Source organism: Zootoca vivipara, chromosome 8 (assembly GCF_963506605.1).
Source record: "Zootoca vivipara chromosome 8, rZooViv1.1, whole genome shotgun sequence".
NCBI classification, from domain to species: Eukaryota; Metazoa; Chordata; class Lepidosauria; order Squamata; family Lacertidae; genus Zootoca; species Zootoca vivipara.
The window spans coordinates 44,822,817-44,842,768 of record NC_083283.1 but is presented as its reverse complement, the minus strand read 5'-3'; the positions used below and the strand labels follow the sequence as shown (position 1 = coordinate 44,842,768).

The 19,952-nt window shown below is 40.7% G+C and overlaps 1 protein-coding gene across 1 annotated transcript in view; it reads right to left on the bottom strand.

The window, feature by feature from the left end:
* TMEM241 (transmembrane protein 241) overlaps window positions 1-19,952 on the bottom strand; it is a 42,014-nt gene that overhangs the window by 4,417 nt on the left and 17,645 nt on the right. The window contains exons 6-14 of the mRNA XM_035125439.2: window positions 19,023-19,048; window positions 17,415-17,466; window positions 15,385-15,433; window positions 14,036-14,081; window positions 12,116-12,151; window positions 10,827-10,861; window positions 9,374-9,443; window positions 7,174-7,267; window positions 325-389 (exon numbers count right to left, since the gene is read on the bottom strand). Coding sequence (XP_034981330.2) covers window positions 325-389; window positions 7,174-7,267; window positions 9,374-9,443; window positions 10,827-10,861; window positions 12,116-12,151; window positions 14,036-14,081; window positions 15,385-15,433; window positions 17,415-17,466; window positions 19,023-19,048 — 473 coding nt within the window. The remainder of the gene's footprint in view (window positions 1-324; window positions 390-7,173; window positions 7,268-9,373; window positions 9,444-10,826; window positions 10,862-12,115; window positions 12,152-14,035; window positions 14,082-15,384; window positions 15,434-17,414; window positions 17,467-19,022; window positions 19,049-19,952) is intronic.

Sequence of the window (19,952 nt, the reverse complement as noted above, 5' to 3'; positions counted from 1 at the left end):
CTAATGGCATTTCTGTACAATTTTTCTCCTGTTCAATGAAAGGTGTTCCTGGTATTCCTTTGCTGTGCATAATCCATGCACCTCCCCCAAAGTAGCCATTTTGATGTGTCCTATCACATTATACATTCTTCTTCCCCCCAGACCTATGGCCTTTTAACTGTGTGTGTGGGGGGAATTGTTTGTTACTATGGTATGTATGATTATATATTGTAAACTACTCTGCGATCTTCTTATTGTACAAAATGTTGCTTAACTGTTTTTGTTTCAAATCAGAAGAAATTAAGGAACAGCCATAATTTTTTTGTGTGTTTGCAAAATACTTACCAACAGGCTGTTGGTACATTCATTGCAATCTCAAAGAAGAATAGGGATAGAGCAGCTGTTATAACCTAGAAAAGACAATGAAGATGGTGATTTTTTTACATCAACTTCCTGTAAGTACATTCGCAAGAATATTTACACTCGAAAGACATATTTTGAGAGGGGGACAGTACAGAAAATTAAGAAAACTTTTTTAAAACCAGGGCTCCAAACTTTAACTGATTCAATTGTAGATTAATCATTTTAATGAAATAATTGAAGGGGATTACCTTGCAGGACACAGAAGCACCACTTTACTCATCTTCAAGCCAAATGTTCTTCTAGTTTTGCTTGAATGGGCTTAGATATTTTGCCTTTTAAGTTGAAGCTGCTATAAGTTTCCTTCTAACCACAAGAACCCATTCAACTAAACTGACAGAGCTAATTGTTGGAATCACTGTCAGACAGTGCATCTTTTAAACCTGCCTGTGCCATGATGCTGATGGGTCTTGATCTTGTTTACTTGCAAATCCATTTTATGTGTTACTGTCGAATGTTGCATAAAATATTAAGTCTTCCATATTCCCAACTTCCATTGAAATTAAATAAAATTGCTTAACTGTTTTTGTTTTAAATCAGAAGAAATTAAGGAACATAATTTGTGGTTGCAGGTAGATTATTCCCTCCCTACACCATTCCTTAGGAACTACGTTTCCCCCCCCCTTTAAATTTTTATTTATGATTTCTACATGAATAACCTTTTTTAGGGCTCACCCATTCTGTCGTTTAATGGGGACAGTAAGCTTCCTGCACCCACATTAATTCTCTGTTGTCCATATGATGTTCTGCTCTAAATCACTGCCTTCCTACATTTCCCTAAGCAGCACTGATAAGAAGCAACTCGAGTAAATAAAGTAACCTTAATGTATTTTCATAGCAATTAACTTCTGACCTAGCCTGAAAAAGTCACATGGTGCAGGACAGCATCAATACTCACAGACACACAGCCAAGGAAAGCATATTCCCTCTTAGAGCGTCCCCTCATCATCTCTAAGTTCCCAACATTCAGGATTAAATTGCAATATTCCCCCCTTCCCCTCTAATTCCTGAGCATCTTGATGTTTTGCTGGCCTTTAAGGAGATAGGAAAGAGCATTAACGTGACTGGAAGGGTCCTTATTTTTTAAATAACAGGAATTAAAATGATAGGCTAGGGATGAAGTTGCAAGAACAGCTTTAATCATCCAAACCATTTCTTTACCAGTGGTGATTACTATTTTGATCTTTTTTTAAAAAAAAAAACACCACCCCAATCTCTTGAACTAATTCAGGAAGCTGCACAATAGCTATCTTGTCAGCACAGGTGTTCAGCACAGGTGAGCTAATTACCCTAGTCCAGGGATGGGGAAGCTGTGGGCTGCCAGGTGCTCAAGTTCCCCTCATTTGTGACCACTGACATGCTCGCTGTGGCTGACTGGAGTTGGACCCCAACATCCTCTGAGGGCCACAGGTTCCCCAAACATGCTGTGGTCTATTCACAACCACATCTCCAAAGCGTCCTTCTCAATCAGACCAAAAACCCATCAAGTCCATCATCTGTTGCTTCCCATCATTTCCACCCAGAATCCTGTGAAAGTGGATGGTATTCAGTGGTAGACATGACCTCTGAACACAAGGGCTGCATTTAGGCACCATGCTCAACAGCCTGAGGGACTTGAGCCGAGAATTTTAAAGCATGGGAGGGGGAATCAGCTCTTGACTAAATATTAACAAGTTACTGAAATGCCGGCATGTTCTTCACAATTGTCAGCAGTTGTGAAATGGGAAATTGTTATCATACTTCAGTCAACTTGTAATCGTTTGGCAGGGAGGCGGGCTTGGAAATAGCACAAGAAATCTTTAAAAAAAAGCGTTTTATGTCATTCATCAATAAAAATAGCTTGTCCTCACAAATAGGTCCATACATTTGGGAATATTTATCTATGGTAATTTTCTATTTATAATTTAATTTTCTAGTTCATGGCTCCATTGGGACAACATAGAAAACAAAACAATTCCTAGGTCAGATAGCAAACTGCTTTGCTGACACTGTTTCAGATTACGCCCCAACAATAATACAGTTAAAGTCTTGATTCTGCCACATTTTGGAGTGTTTTTGCTGCTTCTCAGATGATGTAATGGAAAGAAAATTGGCAAGTTATTTTTATTATAGCAGAAAGGGACAAGGAATGACAGCAAAAACTGGGGTTGTTCAGCATTTTAGTCCTCTATGAAGAGATAAAATGTTGTAAAGTTTTTCTGTAACATTTTACAGAAATTGCACATTGATAATTTAAAAAGCATTTTATGAAATCATGCTGGAGAAGACAGTTTGGAAAGCCATGAGTCAATGTGTATGGCAGTTTTCCACAACCTGGTGCCCCACAGATGTTTTGGACTATAAAATGATGTATTCTGTACTAGTTTTGTGACTCTAATTTTATTGATGATTTGTATACCCTTCACCACTGTGATAATACAGTATATATTTTCAATGTTGGCATAATCAGAACAAAAAAAATTCTTCCAGTAGCACTTTAGAGACCAACTAAGTTTGTCATTGGTATGAGCTTTCGTGTGCATGCACACTTCTTCAGATACACTAAATAATCAGAAGTATAGAAACCTTTGCAAATAAAAATCCTTGATGCTCACTGGCATCTGTGGAGCATCATATTGTGAAAGTCTGGCATAAATATGTAAGGATGATCACTTGCATGATGTTGGCTTTCTTCTTCCTCTCAACGGAACAGTCCATTCTTAAATGCTAGTGACGGCATGTGTCAAATGGGCTGGTCTCTCTAACTGAATAACAATGCTCTTGTGATCAAAGAAGCTCCCTTTGTGTATCACAGTTCCTTTGCCCATAAGAATTCTTCAGGATATGGGAAGACATGCATTTGAAACTCCACAGGGGAAAAAATCCAGTGAGTGGGAGCTGGAACAAGGAAATGGTGGGAGGGAAAGGGTCAAGTACTCCCTCCCTCTGCTCCTTCACCAGAAGTGACTTCATTTTCTAAAATAGACAATGCGCTAGCTACTGCTATAATACTTTGTGCATAATGTATATTTTGAGCTTTGCAGTATCAAAATGCTTCAGACACTGGTGGTCCTTGCACCAAGCACCCAGGTGGACACAGCCAAGACAAATTAACCCTGTATGTTTCATTTATCTTGGTAATACATGCCAAGGAAACTACCAGCAGATATTTCTCTTCAACCACCTTGCATTTACCAGAAGAAAAGATGGCACCATAAAGGTGTCTGACCTGCCTTCCCTTGTCTTATCTTTATCCATATCTCCATATGCTCCTATCTACTCCACCATTTTCAAAACCCTCCACCTGGAATGGCACTTAGTGATGCAGGGTGGAAGGACAGGATTTCTGTATAAGATTTGAGAGCCATAAAGGAAAAAAACAGAATACAACAGATCTTGAAAGGAGTATTAGACTATTCTGTTATATAAGAATGGAAATTGTACTCTCTTTGAAGAATGCCCGATATAAATGGTGTAATTTTAAAATCTTCTATATAAGCATATTTTGCAATGCTCAGTTCACTGAACATCTGGAATGTGTACTTGCAAATTAGCAATGGAAATTATTCCCAGACAAAGGCTTGTTATTTTTTCCCTTCCATTTAAAATTATGTTTATGAATCATAGTTCAGCTTAAAATTTCCCAAATATAAATCACTTAAGAAAGAGACTAAATAAAAACATTGGAGTTCCAAGGTGCGGATGGAAAGAAATATGGATAATTCTCATTGATAAATTTAGCCTTGATAGATTCTGGAAGTCAGTTTTCCTCTTGTAGTGGGAAGCACGAGTCAGCAGAGGTGGGACTGCATAACAAAAAGTGATATGGGTTTATGATGTGTTTATTTCACTCAATGTGGTTGTGGTTGACTGGGCATTGATCACCAATAAGCATCTTTCTTATTCTGTGCCACTCAGGTTGAATTTTTCACACAGTTCAGCTGGTTAAAGTGTGGTGCTGATAATGCCAAGGTTGCAGGTTCAATTCCCATAAGGGACTGCTGCATCGTCCTGTATTACAGGAGGCTGGACTAGATCAGGCATCCCCAAACTGCGGCCCTCCAGATGTTTTGGCCTACAACTCCCATGATTCCTAGCTAGCTAGTCCAAAACATCTGGAGGGCCGAAGTCTGGGGATGTCTGGACTAGATGAGCCTCAGGGTCCCTTCCAACTATTATTCTATTCTATTCTATTCTATTCTATTCTATTCTGGAAGGAAGGGAGTAATGATGGATGATGGGAAGGGAAAAGATGGCTGCTTTCCAGTTGCTATTTATTTATTACATTTTCATCCTGCCCTTTTGCCATGATGGAGCTCAGTGTGGTGTGTATCTAGGATTCCCAGTTGGTCTTCCAGCTAGGTACTGACCAATCTCAGAGCTGACAGGCTACATCAAGAATGCTGCACCATATGTCTTCAGACTATCCCCTGGGACCACTGAATGGCTGCAAGGGTTGGGATCTGGGAAATGTAATCAACTGGTTTGCAAAGACTGTTGCCCTTAAGTATAACTGTATATCCGGGCAAGGAGGAAGTACTGATGCAAGACTGGAATGTATTCTATCCTAGTTCTGTAACTCAGCAATAATAATGTTACTGCATTAACTCATAATATTACCATGTAAATAGTATTTCTTCATTCTCTTCTGTCACAGTGGCCGGAGCGGGCTACTTCAGCCCTGTCCCTCACATCTTCCTTGGGCACTTCTTGTATACATTTAAATTGTGAAGTTTGCATAGGCAACTTTGCCCTACTTTTATTAATTCAGCCACTGGAATCACCCTAAGGTCGCAGGGTGAGTTACACATCCAGTAACAAGCAATAAATGCAACACAGTAATTAAAAGTAAAATGTAAATCACTAAAACCAGCACCCAACCATCTCACTCACAGTATTTCCCATATCTGAAGAACAATATAAATTAAATGTGCCACTAATGCTCAAAGGCCTAGTAAAATATGAATGTTTTCCGTTGTTGCCAGAACCTGCTCAAGGGAAGCTAATTCCAGAGCCGGGGTGGTGCCCTACAAATACGTACTCATTGCAAACTAGTCATGTTGTATAATTATTTGTACTAACAGTACATAGCCACTCTATGTACAGTAGCTCTGCCTTCCTCCATATTCTGTTTAGACGCCCGAGTGCAGTTAATCTACTGAGAGCTGTAAAAAAAAAATGCTGTTTTACAATTTTAGACATTGTTTTTGATAGTTTAAATAGTATGAGCAAGATTAAATCTAAAATATTTATTAATCAAATGTATACACTGCTTTTCAACACAATGTGACCATAATGTGGTATCAGCTTGTTAAAAGGCTTTCTACTGACGTTGTATTTTTAAAGAGCCAGGGACACTTAATTCTACTTCCTCGATAAATTTAATAATTATGTTAGACACCAAGATGTTGTTATGGAGACAGTTTTGAAGACTTTGAAGCACTTTCAGTGCAATAATTAGTGCTGGATGCTACACGACTATTATCAAGCTATTGCTATGGAAACCAACCAAAAGCTGACTTAAAGCTGCGACAAGACACCTGCCCCAGTCTTTCCCCCTACATCCTGTTCAGATATTGAAATTGCACACAGGTTGCACTGTCAAATTCTGATTAATTCTATATATGCATTCTGACAGATACACAAGACATACTTGAGACCCAAAACTGAAACTGAATTAAGACAACAGAATGAGTGTTCACACACGTTTTGTTGAACAGGAAACCAAAGGATGATGAATTTGCCCCTCTTGTAGTTGATATGCAGGTTCTTTAATGTTAAACATGCAATGCTCACAGCGGATACTGTAAGGATTTGAAAAACCCAAACATATATCACGGATACAGTATTAAGGTTTGTTTTTTATCTTTATGATCACCATGAAAATCATTACTGTATTGGATCGGTTGTCTTATTTAAGCCAATGGTCACGTTGCCACTAATTTTATCCATGATACAATCTGGAGCCTAATCTCTGAATAACAGTGTAACAAGAAATGAGATTGTCACCATGGAAACCGTTACTGATGAACCAAAATGGTGTGTCTAGAAACTGATACCGTTCCATAATGTAACGCAGGATGTCATTTTATTGTGGGATTCAACCCATGACTTTTTCACTTCTTCAGATACATTAATCTGCAGGTGCATTCACAAAAAAACAAATTATTATCACACATGAATAATACTGCAGCCCAGTTTGACCCGATAATCACAAATGCCATTTAAAATTACCACCCCACAAATTAATTTGCTTTGGAGGAGAGGACAAGTAACATCCTTCTGCCACTCTAGCGATCCATTCATCCAATAAAGGTGGATAGAAAGTATAGTTGGAGGAAAAAACTATTTACAGTAGGTTATAACATGGGTGGCGCTGTGGGTTAAACCACAGAGCCTAGGGCTTGCCGATCAGAAGGTCGGCGGTTCGAATCCCCGCAATGGGGTGAGCTCCTGTTGCTCGTTCCCTGCTCCTGCCAACCTAGCAGTTCGAAAGCACATCAAAGTGCAAGTAGATAAATAGGTGGGAAGGTAAATGGCGTTTCCGTGCACTGCTCTGGTTCGCCAGAAGCAGCTTAGTCATGCTGGTCACATGACCTGGAAGCTGTACACCGGCTCCCTCGGCCAGTAAAGCAAGATGAGCGCCGCAACCCCAGTGTCGTCTGCGACTGGACCTAACGGTCAGGGGCCCCTTTACCTTTTTATAATGAAAATGGGCTGGAGTTATATGAAAGAGTGACAGATGCTCATTCTTAAATACCTACGGTAACCAAAACAGATCTGCACACATCTTACCTTTGCTAGGAAACTCCAGGCTGCATACTGTCCTGAGGATGTGTTGCTTTTCAGCTTCATTGTATATAAGGTCAGTAGGAATCCCAGAAGACCGCTGCAGAAGGTAGTAGTAGACAGCGCCATTAATAGAGAGAATTCTCATTTTCAACTAAGGATCCCTCCAGACCGGAGGGTGTATTCTGCAAGATGTCATTGACACAATAATAGTGCAATAGTGGTAGATTTATACTAGACCATCCCCACACATCATTCCACTTTATTAGATGTTCTGCAATGCTTCCAGAATATTACTGCACTATTGTTGCCTGTAGGGGGACTTGCACTATAGCACAACAAACTTGGGGAACCCTGGGGAAGAACATTTTAGTTCTACTAGTGCAGGCTTCCTCAAACTCGGCCCTCCCATGATCCCTAGCTAGCAGGACCAGGGGTCAGGGATGATGGGAATTGTAGTCTCAAAACATCTGGAGGGCCAAGATTGAGGAAGCCCGTACTAGTGCACGATACCTACACTAGCAGAATGAAGCTTTTCCCATACCCCATAGCCCCCTACAAGCATTGAAAATGTGTTCCAGAAGGTTGGGGGACCCTCCAAATAAGATTGGGGGGGATGCGCAGAAGGGAGAAAACAGCAATGCCACTGGAATTCCACTGGCGCTGCTTTGGATGCAAACCACCCCTGGAACACTTGTGGAATAAAAAGTAATAGGATTTCAGCAGGAAACTATGGAGCATGCACTGGCTGAAAGCAAAGCAGTAAGCCCACTCTGAAATGTCTGCAGGCCCTAACAGTATTGAAAGTGGGATCAAATAGAACCACCACGATAACCATCATGAGCACAAATAACCAGGAATGCACCATAGAAATGACATCTGGAACGGCCCTTACATCCTTCAAAAGTAACAGCATTACAGAGATGAGCACTGAAAACTGCAGGGTTTATTGGACAGGGCAAAAGGCAGTGGCTTGGCTCCTCAGTTTGTCTTCTCTGAACAGGAAGCTTTAGATCTAGCAGAGAATCCCGCTGGCGAAAGGGAGAAGATGGTAATTTTCACCAGTTCCCCCTTCCTCCTGCAGCTGCTGCAACACTGTTCTACAGTGTCTACCATCCTTCCGGAGACACTTTTTGGGATGCACAAACTCCTCTTCCATGAGTAACAGGATCCCAGGAGCAGAATCCCACCAGCAGCATCCAAGCTCAGGATCCAAGCCAGTGTTCTGTAATGGCTACAGCATTCTGCCTGGATATAGGAAACCCAGATTCAAATATCTACTCAGCCATCAAGCTTGCACCCAAGCTGAGTTTATTGGTGAAAGGGCAGGATACAAATATTCTATTATATCATTTAATTTATTATATTCATGTATTTTATTATTATTTCAGCAGCTAAACTCGTGGAAATGTTGCTGTAAAATAATTTATAGCCATGTCCAATAGAGCAAAGCTTCCCCCCCCCCAAATCAAGCAATGACACTTAATCACTAAGCAGATATTCCCAGGATTGTAAATCGCCTTACAGTACAATCCTGGGCATGTCTACTTTGTGTGCAGAAAGACTGGCCTAACTAGGGGTTTTGTACACACTTGAACCTAAAAAGAACTAGGCAGCCACTCAGCAGTATGGGAAGCAGATCTCACCAATAAATAAATGAATAAATAAACAGGAACTTTGGGCAACGTGTACTACTCCATGTTTAGGAGATGAACGACAAAGAATTCAATTCTTCCTGGGTAGCAAGCAGTTTCCACTTGAATTAATGGGATTTTTGTTAAACTTTCCCCTTTTAACCAACTTGCAAAGTCCTCCAAATAACAAGATGTACAGGGAAATAAATCCACATGCTAATAATGGAGTATTATGGTCTAATTCTTTCTAATCACTGAAAACAATGTGATTTACAAAGACTAATCCAATGTTGAGCCTTCAAGAGATGCCTTCAGTGAATACTTCTGTCATAGGATGCCGAGCAATTTTGACATCCCAAAAGTGTTGTGGAAAAATATCGCACAACATGTGCTTTGAGAAGCCCAGCTCATGGAGGGGGTGGGGAGATGTGGAGAAGAATGAGAGAGCTGAGCTCTTGATCCTTCTCAGCATTTCTACATTTTGGGTGGTTTGTGCCGGAAAAAAATATTGTCCTTTTCAGGTTTTACATGCCATTAACTTTGACAAACTCATTCTGGTAAAGGAATATTACCTGGCAAAGCAACTGCTGTGAAACCTGTAGAAGTAAAGGAATGGAAATTCCAAGGCACTAAAGAGATCACCTGTGGAATAAAATAATCAATTCAATGGGGAAACTGGCAAAAAATACCCAATTAGCTCTCCATACAGAAATTCCATTTAACAGGTATCCTTTGGTTTAAACATGTTTTTATAGCTTCCGGACTCCTTAATTTGCCATTAATCTTATAAGGCCCCTTTCTCACCATTTTGAACTGCACCTGATTTGAGGTTGCAGAAAAAGTAAGCAGTCTGTTGTTTAGTGAACACATTTTCACTTGCAAAAAGATCTAGGTATGTTGGATACTGCATTTTCCAATGGAAAAGCATAAGCTCTGTTCACTGTGTCCATATTCATGGTCATGAGGAATTACAGTAATTTGTTTCCACTACTGGCTTAGAAGAATATGAGAGAAAATAGCTGGAAACTGGCCTTGGAAGGACTGATCCAATATTGCTGTAAACCTGGAACTATCTATGTGGGGCTCAACATGCAAATTTATAAATGACAGTTAATTGCAAAGGCACTCCAGCTCTCCAGGTTTCCCCCCAATATTTCAATCTGTAAATCCGCATGGTGCTCTGAACTTTCTGCTGTTCAGAGAAATTGCAGCACACAACTAACATTCTAAACAGAGAGCACCAGAACTTCAGTTTCAGCATTACAATTTGGACCAAATTATATCCCATTAAAAACCAGTAACAGAAACCAGTGTTTGCGCTTCCATTGTACAAAATAAAATATCAGGTAGCATGACCAAGTTTCTAAGATTGATTCCAGCTTCTAAAACTCTCTGTTAAATCACATCTTAATCTACTGGTATGATCTACATCAGGTATAGGCACACCCAGCCCTCCAGATGTTTTGGGACTACAACTCCCATCATCCCTAGCTTACAGGACTAGTGGTCAGGGATGATAGGAACTGTAGTTCCAAAACATATGGAGGGCTGAGTGTGCCTAAGCCTGATCTACATGCAAATGTTATGATAGGCAAACAGAACTCCCTTTCTAGAAAAGATTTCCCAATAATTTCAGTGCAAGGAGACACTCCTCACAGATGTACTGGTAGTTTTGTATGTACAGATCAGCTAACCATCAAAAGCAGGCATCCCCAAACTGTGGCCCTCCAGATTTTTGGCCTACAACTTCCATGATCCCTAGCTAACAGGACCAGTGGTTGGGTAAGATGGGAATTGTAGTCCAAAACATCTGGAGGGCCGAAGTTTGGGGATGCCTGATCAAAAGGAACAGATACCTGCCTAAATGCAAGTGACCCACCTGTGCACCTGAACACACACAGACCTACAGATCAGGGGTGTGTGTGTATCTAACAGATTATATTCCTAAACAGCATATGTAAGAAAATGAAACCATATCCGTATAATTTTTTTAAAAAACCCAGTTATAATTATCAATTCTTTTACCTGCTGGGTGGGATGCAAAAGCCAACATCACCACACTAAAAATAAAAAAGAGAGTACAGTATTAATTTCCCAGGCTGCACCATGATGTCACAGATTATGCCATCTACCAAATTTGTAATTTAAATAATGTAGACACTTCTGCAGTTTTGAGCTAAAGGGTAATAGAAAGTGTGAGGATGTGGGGTTTTGTCCTCTGCCATCACACATCAGACAGTATCCCTTTAGGAAACAATAACCAGAAATGTTTTCTGGATATTTCTATAGGATTATTTTTGTGTGTATATAGGCATGTATGATAAGGTGGATACAAGGTTCTTAAACATTGCTGCAAGAGATTTATGCTTTTTCCCCTCTGGCAAAATTCCATTTAGATTCCTCAGAATGCAGTGATTGCTTTGAGGCATGAAATTATACCTTTACACTGTTCAGAGTGTGTCACACTTCTATAATGAACTATTAATGCACACAAAACCAGCTTTGGAGCCCCATAACCTCACGATCTTGCTACTGTAAAAAAAAAATTTCAGTTTCCTTTCACTGCTATGAATGATTAAAGTGAGTATGATTGACCCCATTAATGCCCCCCAGCTTGGGTGTCCATGAAGTATGGAGCAGATTATCATACTTTTTTTAAAAAAACCCTCAATTTCTGCCCCAAGAAAAGCTGTGTTCTGCATTCTGTATAAATTATGCAAATCAACAAAAATTCCCATACTTAATTGTGGTGATGCTACTAAAAGAAAGTGGCAGTCATGACTCTGGAAATCTGATATCAGCCACTCTCTTTCCTGAGATTTCAAGAGGCACTTGTCTCCTCATTTTCAAGCCCTCTCTGCCTCTATAAGGTGATACTGTACATCCCTTCCCCTCCAATTATTATTATTATTATTATTATTCTTAAATTTATTTATTTATTAAATTTGTATACCACCTTATACCTGTAGATCTCAGGACAATTCACAACATAAAATTACAATATAAAAAACATTAAGGGAGCTGGGGTGCAGGTAGAGGGGTGTGCATGTGAAGAATGGCAGGGAAGGGAAGGTAAAGTCTGGAAGCACCTTGGAATTTAGGGTGCCTCTCTCTAAATGGTGGGGGTGCATGCACTGCTTGCCTACACTTATGTTCTACTTGTGGAATTGTAAATACAGTAAAGCAAATATTATGGAAACCACCACCCAAAAAAGACACAAGTCTCCACTACTCTCTCTTCCAAAGGAAATTAAACCCAGATAGGATTGCCCTGAAGCAAAACAACAGAGAAAGAAAGAAAATGCAAGTTTTACCTGAATGCATAGTTTATATATTGCTGCTGAGAATCACTAAAAGAAGAAAATCATTTCATCTGTTATTTGGGGGTGAGGCCTAAACACAGTGATTTCCACCAAATATTATACCTAAGAATCCCTAAAAACCAATTATATGATGTTAATGTTATATTATTACTCATGGTATGTTTTCTTTATCTTGATTTTGGGCAAAACTACCCATGTTTCAGATTTCTGCTTGCCTGACTATTGTTGGCAAACCCAAGAGTTCAGTCACAGCTCAGTAGCCCACAAACAACCTCTCTGCACTCCTGGTTGAGTGCCAGAGAAGAATTGCCCTGGGGAAGGTGGAGAGTTATATTTATCCATGGGACACAACCCCACTCAATGTGAGCTGCCAGTCATAGAGAGTGCACAGGCCAGACTGACCCTTGCAGGCCTTGAGAACAGGTAAGAACCAGCCTAGGCTCAACTTCCCAGAATTTCTGCCCTGCGGCTGAAAAGAAATTGCTGGGACAGTGTTTGGACTCCTGAAAACGGCATTGCCAAGTTTCCAGGTATAACACTCCTGTCCAAAACATAAATAAAAGGAGGCATTATTTTCCTCATGTTCGGAAGTTAGCAGGCTAGCTGGTCTACAATAGGAGAGGGGAACCTGTGCCCCAAATGTTACTGGACTCCAAAAGCCTCAGCCAGCAAGGCCATTGGGTCAAGGATGATGGGAACTGGAATCAGGCAACATCTAGAGCAGGGGTAGGCAACCTAAGGCCCATGGGCCGGATGCGGCCCAATTGCCTTCTCAATCCGGCCCGCGGACAGCTCGGGAATCAGCATGTTTTTATATGAGTAGAATGTGTGCTTTTATTTAAAATGCATCTCTGGGTTATTTGTGGGGCATAGGAATTCGTTCATGCTCCCCCAAAAAATATAGTCTGGCGCACCACATGGTCTGAGGGAGGGTGGACTGGCCCACGGCTGAAAAAGGTTGCTGACCCCTGATCTAGAGGGTTCTGGTCTATAGAGGAGTGGGGAATATATACTGTGAGTAAGAATCGCCCCCTGTCTCCTAGCACACACATACACACACTACAAGTCTGCTCTGGAGGATTAAGAGAACTAACTAGCTAACATTATTTTAAATTTACTCACAACCATTTCATGGCTGTCTGGCTGTTTGATAAGCACTAAGTCACAGAGTTCTGAACTGCAGCTAACATTAAATGAGTCAAAAGCAAACAGCAGGACCATCACGCCCTCTCAGCAGAAGCGCTCTCAGAGAACTACATTACTAGGCCGTGTGACCCAGTTGCAAAGCCATTATGTCCTTGACAGAATTTATATCCTTCTAAATTAGGAGATAAGAGGAAAGAGGAGCATTAAAGCTGCAGTGAAGAAGTTGCTCTTAAATGGTTGGTTGATCGTATGTATACCTCGCGTTCTTGCCAAGGCCCACTCTCAAAGCAGCACACAAGCAAAATCCATCACGCTGTAAGTAACTCTTGTGTGTGAGAGAGACAGCGGGGAGGGGAGAGATGTTTACAGCTCACTATTCCAGGTAGCTCTTGCCATAGTCTACTTGGTTAATTTATTCATTTGGGGTGCTTTAAACTGGGGGGGGGGGGCTAAAGTGTTTTCTAAAGTGCCTCCATCAGGATTCTACTGGCCACAGAGATATGGAGACCTCAGTTTATGACTGACTATACAGCTGGGCCTCAGTTCCTTTGTTCTTACAATCATGACAACAATCTGTAATTAAAATAATTATTATTATTTATTATTATTTATACCCCACCCGTCTGACTGGGTTGCCCCAGCCACTCTGGGCAGCTTCCAGTATATATATAAACATAGTAAAACATTAAACCTTAAACCCATTACACCTGTAATAGTGGTTCTTCTCTTTTACATAACCCTCTTTAAAAACAAGGGGGAAATCACCTTAGAGAATTAGGTCTCCATGAATTATAATATACTTTGTAAGCCCCTGTGAATAAAAGGAACACAAAACACGTAAAAGTCATCATTCTGGCAAGTAAGGGCTTGTCCACACTTGAGCATTATTTAGCCATTTATCTAACCCCACCACCATTCAAATTAGGACAACAAGTATTTGAATCTTTATATGAGAAGCAACTTCACTATTTCCCATTCATACCAGTAGAGATTCCCTTTTATGTTTTCCCCCTCCTTCTGATTTGTTGATTCTGTAATGCATGTATGCAGATACTGGTGCATGCAGCCTGTTTTTAAAATAATTTCCTCCACCCAGGAAGTACACAAAAAGCACGTGGCCAGGGAACTGTAAATTTGCTTCTGCAGTTTTTTTTTGTTTTCTGCAAATCAGAGAGAGTTCTGTCATCAGAAATAGTTACAAGTAGGGCTGAAAAGGAACTGAAAGCAATTAAAGTGATTCTCAGCACACGTTTTATAGAATGCTGGACAAAATATCGGGTATTGAAATGTTTGATGTAGTTTGCTTGTGCAGTTTTCTGAATTTGTGCAAATGTGAAGGATTAAGAAATAGTTATGAACACTGCTGGAAAAGAAATCAAAGCTCAGAGGGGAGTAGCAGAAAGTGACAATTGATCCACCCACCACAAAATACCCAAACAAATGATCTGGAGCAGTTTGGAGTCTGATTTCCCTCAACACTGGATTATCTCCATATAGGATAAAGCTGAATTTACAGGAGGAAAGCATTGAGAATGGTGTTGTTTGAGGGTAACGGCATGTGGACTACAGAAATGCAAACACTTTGGAATGGACAGGCCCCAAGTCATAATGCGGACAACTAGGGCCAAATTTAAATTTGGTATCAATGTGATTTTGTGTTTGTTAAAATCTATTTGCAGTTAGAAAAATCTAAACTTTTATGCAGCATTTAAGCTACTTTGGCTAATGCTAAGTTTTGTAGTTACGCATTTATTTCCAACCAGTATAGATCAAAATCTCATTTCCTTTATTTGTTCTCACTCTTCAGTGCTCTGTTCTCTCCAAACCATTTTAGAGCTTTGATCTGCCTATATTTGTTTTCCCTTCCATTTTCATGGTGTCATACAATTCAATGCAAAGTTGGATTCATTCATATACCTTTGGAAGGAACACACAATAAGCTTCTGTTCCAAGTGAAGGCAATACAAACAAACTATGCTTATGCAATTTGTTGGCTATTGTACTGAGGGACAAAAGCCAGAAAACTGGGAGCCTCAGCCGAAACGCTACTAAAATGAAAAGGAACAGCACTTATGCATTACAGCTTAATTTTCACAAATTTATAAAAAACTTACCAATGCATAGCAAATGGATGAGAGCCCAAAAATAGCCATCTGTATCAAACTGTAAAATACAACATCAAAGCAAACAGAGATAAGCACCTCCTTCATAACTGGTTCCAAGATGTAGTTGCTAGAGGAGAAATGTTCTAGGAAAAACTATATTAAAAAGAGCTGCCACTTTGTATCAATTTCAGTTTAATTTATTAGTCATTTGATATCATGTCTTCTTTTCATGTAGATGTAGCAGCAACAAAAACAATAAGACATGTGTTTGGGTATCTACATAGAAAACAGACTTCATTGTGTAACACAGGGGTAGCCAACCTTTTTATACCTACTGCCCACTAATGCATTTTTCTTGATGGTAAAATTTCCTTACCACCTACCAGTGCTGCAGTAACATGTGGCGTAGAACCCCCTACTGCCCACCTGGATCCTGAAACGCCCACTAGTGGGTGGTAGGGACCAGGTTGACTACACAAGGTAACACAAGGTATTATCTGCTTTGTATGGGAGGGACTGAGGGCTAGCTCCACCACTGCCACCAAGATGTGCTGTGTCCGTGCCTGCAAATTTGACTGGCATGTAAAGGAGCTGGAATCATGCAAAACACTGTATGCGCAGAGCAGCAGCTCGCATAATGGGACTGAGCCACCCTCCCAACACCAGCATTGCTGCAGCATACTGGAGGGACCTGTGGTAGGGCAAGGTGTTGGTGAGGTCAGGACTATGCAGTTCTGCTGCCACCCTGCCCCATGCCAGCTTCTTCCAAGTAAGCTGCAGTGATGCTGGTGCTGGGAGGGCAGCTGTGGCTCTGCCCCACCACACGGATAGCATCCAGCATAGAGCTTCACCACAACAGAGTGGGGACACTGACTCTGGTCTCCCTTCATGTGGAGGAGCGCTACCTGAGTACTGATGTGCATATAGATTGTTTGTACCAGGTATGAACATGAAGATGGGATGGAGGCTGGTCACACCAAGTGGTGGTGGTGGAGGGCTTGCAACTCCACAACCCCCACCCTTCCACATGTTCTCTCAAAGTGTAGGGCATGTGTGAGCCCCCCCCCCTTAGACAGGCCTTACCTTGGGGCGAGAGGGATCTGAGTGGTGTTTCCTCATTGTCACTCACTACTGGCTTTTTTCTTCAATGCTAAGGTTTGCCTGCTATGGCTGCAAACCTTGTTTTAATCTTGATTAATCACTTTAAACATTTTTAGCCTGCCTTTCCATTAATGTTTGAGGCAGCTTTTAACAGAGGGCAATCTCCAGAAAAATACAAATTATAAGAGGGACGAAAAAATGGAGGTAAAACACAACTCAAGCTATTTAACCAGGAAGGTTAAAAAACTTAAGAGAATGGCAGGTTGGATGGATCCCTGTATGAAGAGGAAGGTGTTTTAAAAGTAATGGAAGAGGGGGCGAGAGGCGCCTCCCTAGGGAGTTTGAAAACCAATAGAGGGCACAGAGAAGGCCCCCCTCTGCATCCCACCCAGACCTAATTCAGATATTGGTGGGTTGCAAATGAGAGGAGTGGGCAGGCAGGCTCACGGAGAAGACAGCCCCACTATTCACTCTCTCTTCAAAGCTTAAAAACAGCTCTGAGTAAACATGGACATGGCTGTATGTTTTTAAAAACAAGTGCAATAATGCATGTGGGGAGAGAAGAGGAGACTTCCAGTGGCACTAAGAAACAATTTACTAAAATATCATCCATATATACACAATGATTCAGAAACAAAGGCACAAAGATTTCGCTTGAAAATATAGCTTTAAGCCCTTGTTTCTATGAAGATGCCCCGAAGGAGGTTTTTATACCTGAAAAGCATTAGACTCCTTTCATCAAACTGTTTCCTAGGACTTGCTATGGCGGACCCGCCTCTGTGAAAGGTTTTGTTGCTTGGCCTGTGCCCTCCTGTCTTTTCTTCTCAATAGCCAAGAGGGAATGTTCACTTCCTGAATCCAATGGCAAGACAAATTGAAGGAGATGACCATTTCACAGTAAGCTCTGCATTTATTTATTTTTAAACCTACCTACCTACCTGTGGATCATAGAAAGGAAGGCACCCTGCTGCTACCAGAAGAGTCAGCACTCTGCATGGAAGAAACAGTACGCCACATGACTGACATTCATTGCAATGCATTCTCAGAGGAATTATATATTTCTATTTCACTTCCTACAAGTTAGGGTTAAGCTGTGAAATATTCACCAGTCCATGGTTATCCAGTGAGCTTCATGGCTGAATGGGGATTTGATCACATGCTCAATTCAAACATGGTGACCCAGGGATAGCACACATGGTACCTTTCAGATGATGATGGATTCCAAATCCCATCAGCACAAGGCAGCATGGCCAACAGTCAGTGGTAATGGAAGCTGGAGTCCAACATCGTATGTAGGGCACCATGTTGTCTGCCGCTGCTGTAACCAAAACCCTGCCCTGGCTTTATTCACAATTTTCACAGTTTTGTTGTTCTCAACAACAAATTTGCCACAGGCAACAAGCATGATCAAATGGATGAGAATAACTTTGACACTGAAATTCCCCCTTGGGAGGGGAAAAAAAAAGCTAAGACTCACATTGTGTAGTAGTTCCTTCCTTCTCACAACATCCCCTTCTGCTTTTGTCATGACCCCATCTGCCCTATTCTTGCTTTGCAGACCCAGATTGAATTCAAACCACAGCTGCAAATACTTTTGCCAAAAGCAGGCTTGCAGTTGGAGCTGAATGTAAACAGCCCAAATGCAAGCCCCAGTGTAGCTGTCATGGACGTACTTCAGTTATCCCACACCTGGTGTCACATGATGTCAAGTACAGTAACCATCACAGCTGGATAAAATTGGCCATGTGGGCCACGCTAGAAAAAGCTAGTCCTTTCTCTCATACCATTTCTGCAATGCAAATCACCTCTCTGAAGCTGCTATAATCTGTCTTAATACTGGCTTAATACAAAAACATCTGAAGTTTTCTCAAGTTATTAACTTGCGTTACTTTTAAACACAAAGTTAAAATATGTTTTTGAGATATTTTTTACTCAATCATTCTTATATAATATCTTCTCATAGTTCTGTTTGCCTATGAACAATCTGTCTTTTGTCAAGGTCTTTTGGAAATTGTGTATTTAAGCATTTTGAAAAAATATGTACACAAACACAATTATTTCATCCCCTCTTATCCAAATCTCATCAAATACAGATACACATTTCCGAGCACTTATTATAATTCTCTGAAATACTGTACTGTATTTAAAAAGGAATCTAATTTAATAATGATACACCCAATGCAAATGGGTCCTAGGCCTAAATCCAACGAATAGTTAGGATGCCTAAGCCCGCTGATTTTAATGGGCTTAAGGAGGCTTAACTCTGTGTTGGTTTCAGAAAGACAACTCCAAGAGGTGAGTCAAGAAAAAGAACCATGGAATTATGATTCACCTGGAAAAGTTCTGGTGGGACTCTGTGAGTCAACCTGCTGAGTATTATAATTTCTAGGCAGTTTCATCTTTACGTTCAAAGCTTTTCTGTATTTAAGCATCAAAAACTTATCCTTTTTTGAAGTTTACAATGACTAGAAAACCAACTGTGCAACCTGTGAGAAATCTAGACCCTCTGTGAAATTCTCTATAGACTTATACATTGAGAAACTTACCTACAGATTTTTAGTCTAGAGGTCTGCTGTTAAGAAAGGAAATAAAATGCAATCAAAACACTGGAAAGAAAATGTGTTATTATACATGCATCTAGACTTCTGCCAGTTTTCCAAATGCAAGTTCTATTATTGAGGTACTTGTAGAAGAAAAAATGAACTCAACTTGAAATAGCTCCTAAATAAATTAGCTTCTAAAATTGCACACATACCCCAGCTGAAAGCAAAGTTCGCAACTTTTTTGGTGGGTGAGGGACCTCCTGGACTTAATGCTATCTGAGGAAAGACAGCTATCTGCAATTATTAGGATTGCCTTTTTACTAGCTGCGACCCTATCTGGATGTAGCAGATATTTCCCTGGTTACCTCTAGACTGGATTAGTGTAATGCAATCTATGTGTATCTGCTTTTAAAGAAGATTCATAAGCTACAGCTGTTGCAAAATGCTAATTCTACACCAGGAGCTAATTCTGGCAGGGCCTTTTCAGTGGTGGCCTCATCTTTTTAAAAAACCAAACAAACCCCACCTCTCTCCATGAAATGCGCCTTCCCTCCCTGTTGTTGTTCAGGTAGGATCTACATTATACTTCAAATAGCTTTTAACTGAGGGGATCAATTACACCAAAGGTTCCTCACCACAGCCTTAGCGGAAAGAGTTCCCACTTATATAAGCCGGGGCATCTGAATTTCAACAATTCTTCCTACCTGCTTAAGTTCCTCCCTTCCAAAGCTGCTCCTGGTGGTTGGGAACTCTCTGGAACAGAATACTATAGGGCTGCAGTTGAAAAAATATTGGGTGTCCCAATTTGTGGAAGTGGTTTTTCTCTAAGGCAAAGCTATCAAGGATACAACTCTTGAACTGCATCAAAATCAGTATTCCCCCCCCTCTCCTGAGCTCTTTATGGATCTTCAGAGTGGCACCGTCACTCGGCTC